An 8,857-nucleotide genomic window follows, 5' to 3' on the forward strand; every position below is an offset into this window, starting at 1 on the left:
GGCGGGGGCGGCAGACGCGCGCGGCGGAAGCGTTCTCGCGTACTCCAGCTCGGCTTCGCGGCGGGGACTTGGGGCTTCCCTGAGCTGCGTCCGAGTCGAGATGCAGACAGCTCAGCAGCACGACAGCGCCAGGACATAAACAGAGGAATTAGTAACAGTCAAACAGCAATAAACGGAGAGATATGTTGAAAATGGTGTTGAACCACGAGTTAGTGAAAATACTTTTCTTAGAAATACAGCGACGCAATACACAAGGACCAGCGGGGCGGCGCGGAGCAGCAGCGGGGCGGCGCGGAGCAGCAGCGGGGCAGGCGGGCAGCGGGGCAAGGCGGCCTAGGGCAGAAAACACAAGTGAGATTGGGTGGGCGTTAAACAAAACAAGACGCAATGGGCCGTCTTACGTTACCATCATCGCTGTTTGGAGCAGGAGCTCGAGGCGGGGGTAGACAGCTAGCTGAAGGGCTGGCTAAAGCTAGGACAGAGTATGGGAATTAGAACAAAAAGAAAACCAAACTGTGTAATGGGTGTGATGCATTGCACTGACCTGTAGAGCTAGAGAGAAAGGTCTTCAAGGTCTTTGTTATATTGTCCTTTCAAATAAATTATGCAATAATGTCGGTCGATAGAACTTTGAAATAAATGATGTTTAGTAAATCGCGGTCGATAGAACTTCGAAATAAATGATGTTTAGTAAATCACGGTCGATAGAACGTTGAAATAAATAATGAATAATAAATCGAGGTCGATAGAACTTTGAAATAAATGATGTAAAATAAATCGAGGTTAATAGAACTTTTGATTAAATGATGTTATAAATTGCGGTTATAATATAACTTTCAAATAATAACTTTTGCAATAATCCGATTTAGTTTCCGGTACCGATGTGCTGCGAAATACTCCGTTTACATCGACGAGCGCGAGCGATTTGCGACAGACGGCGATGTCCGATTGAACAATAAAGTGTTACGGATAGGTCTGCTGTGATTGGAGATGAGTATTGGAAGTTGTGGGCTCATGTGTTTGTTTTGAATCCCCCGTTAGAAGTTAAACAGTGCCAAATAGGCTTCAAAAATGGCTGAAAAGCTAATCAAAGTGGACATTCGCACAATTTGGTGCTAATATAATTAAACGAGCGCGACCGTGCAGGGCGGCCAAACAAGAAGACGATTTGGAGGAGTTCCACCGACGAACGACGACCAAGTTACTCACCAACTGCAGCGGCATGAGCCGCGACCATGCCACCGCAGGCACCATGCTCAGCGCTCGCCCGTGTTGTGGTCGTGGAGGTGGAAGTCGACTTGGGGCATCCAACGGCCGAAGGGAATGACCATGTGCTTCGGACACTTTCTTGCTGTTGGAGCACTCGCGCATAGGATTCACTTTAGGGGGGGGGGGGGGAGACCGAAGGGCTGTTTGGCCCGTTTAGCAGAGTATCATTATGGGACGGCAAAGCCTACAAAACGAACTTGTCAGCCAACGAGTCCATGAGAGCACTAAACAAGAGCACTTGGGGGCGCTGGGGACGCCGCGAAAGCCACCCCGCCGGGCGAATGGGCTCGGAGTAGAGCGATGTTTGGATACCGATCGGCGCCAGGCAATCAAACAGTTTTTACTGCAAAACAATCACGCAGGAGCCAACGAGGGCTGGGTATGGGTGCTATGGGAGAAGAGCGACATGTTAATCTCGGCCGCCCTCGTCGGGCGCAGCGTAACAAAACAATCAAATCGGCCACGCCGGGCGGCCGCATGACTCGGCGATCACTTTCACTTCCGTTCAACAGTTTAAAACGCCCTGGAATTTACCTCCCTCGTTCCCCCTTTAGAGCCAGAGACCAGTCTGGGGTGAAAATGGGAGAAAAGAACACACGCGGAGGTCAGATCAAACCGGGCGCAAGGGAGCCACAGGGCCAACGAGGCTGGAGCACAGCGAGGGGGCGGACGGACACACGTTGAGTCAGTTGAAGGTGATGTGATGGCAGACGGCAGCAGACGCGGCGAGGAAGCTAAACGCGGCCAACGCGACCCACACTTGGACGGGACGGACTTACAAATACAACGCATCGGGTTGCACGGCAGCAGGGCAGGGCCCGCACCGGAGCTCCGGGCTCCACGAACCAAACGAGCAGAGTGAACTGCTGTGCAGTGCACTGACCACCGACGAGGTCGACTTCCGGCTCCGCGGAGGAGCAGAGCTTCTGCTACGCATCGTCTGCTCGAAGGGAGGGGGTGGACTGGGGTGGATCCTTCGTGTATACCATTTTAATGGCTTTCAAGGTTCTAGTAGGGCATTCATGAATAAAATTCAGTGTTATGAAAACTTAATAATACTTTATTCAACAGAACAGTTAAATCGAGTTTAGTTCTCTACACTATAATTTTCCCTGCAATTTGAAGTGGAGAAGCGAACTGTTTGGTACTAACATTGATTGATGCTGGTTTCAGTTACATCAGCGATAAGGGGTATTTCACAGGACTTGAAATATATATACATATTATTCTACCACGAATATTTTTAATTCTCCTCTTACATTACTTTTTTCAGTTTGACATCGGCAGTACAGAGATGGATGTTTGAAACTGTAATGCATCTGTATCGGTCGCTTAGTTACACGCAATGTGGCAAAAACAGGAACCTGTAAACTTAGCAATACGCGGCCCCACTTCCTTCACCTCACCATGGAGTGCCGCACGTCACTAACTTTACAGGCCCCTGGTGAAATAACAGCTGTGGAGACTATCTGAACTAATATTACTTGATCCATCGTTTTGCAACATTTTCAACTTCAAATCTCTAATTAAAATCCACAGTGGAATATCAGAAAAATTAAAAAGAAAATAACTATTTGAATAAATAGAATAACAAATATATCACAAATGTTAGTTAGTTTTTTTTCTCCCAGTTTAAAATATGTATACATACATTATCACATTCACACTTAACAATAACTAATTCAAGAATGTACAATCATCAGTAGACTCAATACTTTAAAACACAGTGCAAAACAATGTACAACAGGTTGTCATCAAGTAAAATTTGATATTCTGATTACAAAGTAGGGGATGAAAGGATTGTAACACTGAGATTCAGAAAACTGCTTTACAATTTAAAATGTAATTGAACTTTTATCTTCATAATACATCTTAGATAACAACTGAAAAATGTAATTGGCAAACTAAACAGTTACAATTTATCTAAACAACAAATGCAAAAACAAATGAAAAAAAAGAATGTTTAGAATATAGTCTTTGTGATAGAGAATGGTTCACAGCTTTGCAGCTGGAACCTGACAAGCATCATCATTAAATTAAACATGCTGCACCCCAATTACGATAATTTTGAATAGCTGGGTGGAGAGAACTTTTTGCGAAGGAATTTCAAAATATACAATGGAAGACAGCTTACAAGTGTAATGAGTAGCACCTTCCACAAGAAGTCTCTAGTCTGAATAAAATCAGCATCTGAAATTTAAAAAAAAAACAGAAAGTGTTAAGATTATACACTAATAGTAATGATGCAAATATGCTGCTATTTTAGATACAAAGACAGAGACTCACCAAAGTAGTCTTTGAAGATGACCAAGGTAAGGATGTACAGACCAAGAGAGAGTAGTTCAGCTAATGCCATTAAAATGTGCCATCTTCTGATAGTCAAAGCAACCATTATTAATTCTGTGAGAATTAGGGCTGTGAAACTAATGGCTACAATGTGTATGAACTCATCTTCAAATAGAACCAGAGCACCATACATAATGACACCACCTGTGGTAAGCAAATCATTACTAGCCTCTCACTTTCTTGGAATAAGGTCAGTGTTAGTCACATTTAAAACACATACCTTGATATATACTGATGAGTACCCACATATAAAATGTTTTGAAAGACAAGGATCTTCCCTTGCTTAGTTCCTTGTATAGTTCTGGATATTTTAAAGCAATTTCTCCAGATACATCCTTATCCAGAACAAGAGAAAATACAGGGAACATGGTATAAAGAGTTGCATATCTGCAAGAGCAAAAGTGCATATTTGTAATACATGGATTTGTAAAATTAACAGAAGTATAGAAAATAAATGAAATACATGAAATGACATACCCAACCATAAGAAATCCTTGATACAATGCCACAGATGAAAAATAAAATACAGCAGAAAATATTGCCTGCATTGTGGATATAATAAGGCCACGATGGATGACAAATTGAGACAAGGATGCTGACCGCTTGTAACTTCTACGACCATGAACCAGTAAAAGACGAGCTACATGGCTGAATTGAGTTATGGAAAAATCAGCAGCAAGTGATGCTTGCTTGCCTTCACGACCAGCTATTCCAATACCTAGAATTAGCATAACGGCAATATTACTAAAAAATTCACACGGAAAATTGAATTAAAATTTATATTTGATTGATTCAATGAACCAGCGAAATGTTCCACTAACCTGCATCGGCAGCTTGAATCATGCTCACATCATTACCACCATCACCAACTGCAGCAGTTCTTTTGCCAGTGTGTTGTTGAATTAATGTTACAACGGTGGCTTTCTGTGTTGGCGAGCACCTGCAGCACACTACTGCTGGACAGCTACATGCTAATTCTAGAAACTCGTCTTGATAATATTGAAGACAGAGCTGCAGAAGAGACAAAGGATTAGATGTTGAAACTTAGAGTGCATTCCTATACAGCTAGAGGAGGAGCATTTGAGCTTACCTCCAAAGCATCTCCACTGATAACAAGGGCACAGTCTTGTCTTCTCCCAAAATGATTCAGTTCCTGGTGAACCTCTGTTCTAGTGCTGACTTGTTTAAAAATATGTAATGATTGTGTTCTTGAAACAAGCCTTGAGGACTTAGCAATACAAGTGGCTGTTTCTAATTTATCACCAGTAAGCATCCAAATCTATAAAACAGAAAATTAGAATAAGTTGCTGTTTAGGTAAAACTGCCAACTAACTAGCACATTGCTAAAGATACCTTAATGCCACCATTACGGAGTGTTTCAAGGGTATTTCTGACATTATCTTGTAACCTATCCTCCACACCAGTAACGCAGAGAAGCTCTAGGCCCTGCTCTAAACTTTCAATGGCTGCGGCAACGCGTGTTACACGGTCGGTGATAGCTAATCTTGCTGCATTATACCGAGTCTAGAATAGATAGATACTTTGTTAGACAAATAAACTTTAACAAAAATACACTTTAGCGATGGATATTATTTCACCTCAAAGTCTAGATATTGCTCTTCAGACAAAACTTTTTTGGCAACAACTAGGGTTCTCAAACCTTCCCTGGCCATATTACCACACTCTTCTTCCAGCCAATCATTATATTGTACAATAGATGACATAACAACATCAGCTCCTTTCAAATAGAACACAAGTTGACCAGTCTGTTCCTCCTGAGAAAAAAACAACAAATTTTGAATAAGACCACTACCATTTAACTATTATTCAAATTCACACAAGCTGATTCTTACCCGCACAATGATTCCCATTCGTTTTGACTCAGATGTAAAAGGAAATACTTGAAGGATTGTGTAATCCAGAAGATCTCCAGTAGGTGTGCGTAATGTCATTGAAACAAGGTCCCGTTTAACAAGAGCTAATCCAACCTCTTCAGTCCATTTAACTAATGCAACCTAAAAAATAACAATAAAATGAATAGTATCATGTAGTCAGTGCACATCAGAAAAGCCACAAAGGAAATACAGATATGTATCTAACTCTACCTCATCTGGACTAGCTGCCTGGTAAACAACAGTCTTTGCTTGTTGCTCCTGCAAGTAATGTTGGTCTGCTTCAGTCTGAGACTCCATAGATCCTGCTCCAGGGCTACCTGGGGTTTCAGAAGGCCTGCCAATGAAATAAAACAGGATGTCAATTAATGAAACAAATCACAAATCTCTCACAGTTATAATTTTATGTTTGGAATCTCACCCAGCAGAATCTTCCACAGGTGTGACATTGTGACACAATGCAACAGCTCGAACAGCTTCGAGGACACGGGTAACCTCAGACCGTCGCACTTTCATGGGGGCTGGTGTGGAGCCAGTGCTGTGTTTGTTTGTAGAATGTTCTGATGACGATCCACCTTGAGACTGCTGTGCAAATGCCACTTTTAAGTGGGAAGTCACAGCTCCAAAACTCTCAGATCCAAATGAAACTGTGCCAAGGTGTAATTTCTTGAAAACCATTTCGTTTTGGGTGAGTGTCCCTGTCTTGTCACTCAACAAGTAAGATATACGCCCAAGTTCTTCAGGAATAGTTGTGGAGCGTACAACTGTGCCAGCAATTTCCTTGTCCTTCTGGATAGACCAGGAATAAAATGCTTTCCCCATATCAAGATTAACTCGCAAACTGATGGGAATGATGTAAGAAAACAGAAGAACAAACCGAAACATGTATCGGTACCATGGCCCACTCCAGCCTTTTAAAATCATCATGACCAATGCTAGACCAACAACGGCACCAAACAAAACCTGCAAACAGAATTGTGAACAAATATAGTTGTTAACATTTCCTTTAAAGACTTAGGAAGATTTTAGTCATGCATATTTTGAAAATAAAACTCACCTTAGTAAGTTGGTTTATTTCCATATCTAAGAGACCCACTTTGGAACGAGGTTGAGAGTTATTCATGACACTTCGAGTCTCTCGTCCTGTATACACCACAACACCTAATGCGGTACCACTGGCTACAACACAATTAGCCCAGAGAGTATTTTCCACATCTAAACTTTCTGATCCACCGTGACCATCACTCTGAAATATTTTTCAAGTCAACAAAATTATTACAAATTCCAGCAGTACAGCAAAATTACTTATTTAGTTTTTTATCTTGCATACATACCCTACTAAAAGTCCCAGCAAAACTGTGAATGTCTCGTTTGGGTTTTTCCACAAAGAGTGATGCACATATATCAAACATATGAAAATCATTTTCCAATTTTTGAGTATCAGGAACAGCGAGACGAAGTTTCCAGTCAGTTTCACCATCCAACTGATCAGTACGAACAAAACATGCTCCAGTTTTCTCTGTTGTGCGTAAGAGTACTAAATCTGCCGGCACTCGCTGGTCTTTCTCAACAATTATCTGCAATATTACCATAAAAAATGAAAAAAATAACAATCAAATCAGTTCAATCAAAAACGAGAAAGGCACAGTATTTTTAGACTATGAAAAATGAAGAACTTACCACGTCCCCAACTCGTAGCTTAGAAGATGGAACTAATTCAGGAGATTCCCTACCATGAACAAGTCTCCTGTACTTTTGGCCATTTACTTCCTTGTCTCGCTGATGTCTACGGAAATCATCTATAGCTTCTCGGAATATAGTTACCGTCAAAACGAATCCCTACAAGAAAAATGCTGATAACATAACTGACATATGGAAGATTACTTCAAAGACAATTAAGTACTGAATAAAACCTTACCAGAGGTCCCCAATAAGTATAAAGGTAACCAATCCGTATGTCTGGAATAAATTGGCTGGTAGCCATGACCAAAAAGTATAAGTTGAGGAAGAATTTGAATTGTTGAAACAAGACCTGTTGACGGAAGTCAAAATTAAAACAGGATAAAGTATACAAAGGGTAATGTGCTCAAAACATTTGGAATAAAATTGACTTACCATAGGAAGGAAAGTAAGAATGTTGTACTTTTGGTTGCGTATCACATTGGGTGGGAACTTTTCTCGACTTGGATGGCCCAAGGTGATGGTTCGAGATTTGAGTTCCCTCGGCCTGCAACATCTTCCCCACAGCCACAGGCAGCACCTATGAACAAAGGAAGAAAAACATTAAATTAAAAATTTATGCACAATTCAACGATGGACGAGAGAAACAAGGGGCACCGTCCCTAAAATATTGACAACAAAAAGGCAGTTTCAAATGGCAACATTATTAATTCCTTTGTCAGTTAGGTTAGGAATAGAGTCTAAACTGAAGTAGAAATTAATTCCCACATGGACAGTGAATACTTGACTTCTCCACGACATCACAAATACAAATTCCATTCAAATATATATTTAGTTAGGTACTCTTAAACGTTACAAACTAAAATCAATATTTTCTGTTGTGAAGAAGCCTAACCTGGAGAAGACATTCCGTTTCGGTTTCCCGATCAAAGGAATATCCTCCTTGGTCGCCTGCGACGTCGAACCCCCCTCGCTTGGACTGTGATGGGGGGCCATCATTTCTAGTCAGAATCCCTCCATAACTCGCGAATTGAGAGGAATTTCCACTGAGGATGACAGCTCGCAAGTTTGCAAGGGACACGGGATCCCCATCGATTTGCGCTCTCTGCGCACTCCCCGCGCGCATGGCGGTGCGTCACCCCGCCCAGCCCAAGCGAGGCGCGCCAACATTCAAGTGTGCCGCTCCCCCCGATGACCCATGAGTCTCCCGATAAACCGGGGCCCCCAAAAGCCGTTCGCCAACACCGCGTGGTTGATAATTCGTTTTGGTGCGTTTGGGGTACCCCCCCCCCCCTCGTTATCACCACGACCCCCGAGGCGCACGCCGCAGCCGCACCAACCTCCTGGCGCCGTCCCTCCGCCGCCATGGCCGCCACCTGGCTTTGGCCGTCCTCCTCCCTATGAGCCCGTCGCGCTCCCCGCCGACGTGCGGGTCGCTGCTGGAGCCGCCACGGCTGCCCTTCGCGGCGAGGGAGCGGCCGTGATCGACATCGAACACTTCGTGACGCATCCCGGGCGCCGGGCGCACGGCACGGGTACACTCAGGACGAGACTGAGGCGGGGCACGGCGCGGGCGCCTTATCCGAGCTAATCGCAGTCAGATAAGCTAGACGGAAGGGCGTCAGAGGAGGGCGTCGGAGGAGGGCGGCGGAGGAGGGCGGCGGAGGAGG

The 8,857-nt window shown here is 43.4% G+C and overlaps 1 protein-coding gene across 4 annotated transcripts in view; it reads right to left on the reverse strand.

Moving 5' to 3' along the window:
* Positions 1 to 2,308: 2,308 nt before the first annotated feature.
* Positions 2,309 to 8,857, reverse strand: part of LOC113204833 (probable phospholipid-transporting ATPase IIB) — a 14,158-nt gene continuing 7,609 nt past the window's right edge. For 2 of the 4 annotated variants that reach the window (XM_026420159.2, XM_052269411.1), the window contains 16 exons: positions 7,623 to 7,767; positions 7,426 to 7,539; positions 7,188 to 7,346; positions 6,842 to 7,084; positions 6,565 to 6,753; positions 5,929 to 6,470; positions 5,721 to 5,844; positions 5,469 to 5,630; positions 5,214 to 5,390; positions 4,969 to 5,139; positions 4,706 to 4,894; positions 4,437 to 4,626; positions 4,093 to 4,333; positions 3,836 to 4,002; positions 3,556 to 3,759; positions 2,309 to 3,459 (listed from right to left, as the gene is read on the reverse strand). In XM_026420159.2, coding sequence (XP_026275944.1) covers positions 3,326 to 3,459; positions 3,556 to 3,759; positions 3,836 to 4,002; positions 4,093 to 4,333; positions 4,437 to 4,626; positions 4,706 to 4,894; positions 4,969 to 5,139; positions 5,214 to 5,390; positions 5,469 to 5,630; positions 5,721 to 5,844; positions 5,929 to 6,470; positions 6,565 to 6,753; positions 6,842 to 7,084; positions 7,188 to 7,346; positions 7,426 to 7,539; positions 7,623 to 7,767 — 3,151 coding nt within the window. In that variant the 3' untranslated portion in view covers positions 2,309 to 3,325. Of the gene's footprint in view, positions 3,460 to 3,555; positions 3,760 to 3,835; positions 4,003 to 4,092; positions 4,334 to 4,436; positions 4,627 to 4,705; positions 4,895 to 4,968; positions 5,140 to 5,213; positions 5,391 to 5,468; positions 5,631 to 5,720; positions 5,845 to 5,928; positions 6,471 to 6,564; positions 6,754 to 6,841; positions 7,085 to 7,187; positions 7,347 to 7,425; positions 7,540 to 7,622; positions 7,768 to 8,082; positions 8,304 to 8,527; positions 8,737 to 8,857 lie in introns of those variants that run through there. The other 2 variants (XM_052269409.1, XM_052269410.1) reach the window with 2 other exon arrangements.

This window comes from Frankliniella occidentalis, unplaced genomic scaffold, assembly GCF_000697945.3.
Source record: "Frankliniella occidentalis isolate FOCC.00 unplaced genomic scaffold, Focc_3.1 Scaffold91, whole genome shotgun sequence".
Taxonomy (NCBI): domain Eukaryota; kingdom Metazoa; phylum Arthropoda; class Insecta; order Thysanoptera; family Thripidae; genus Frankliniella; species Frankliniella occidentalis.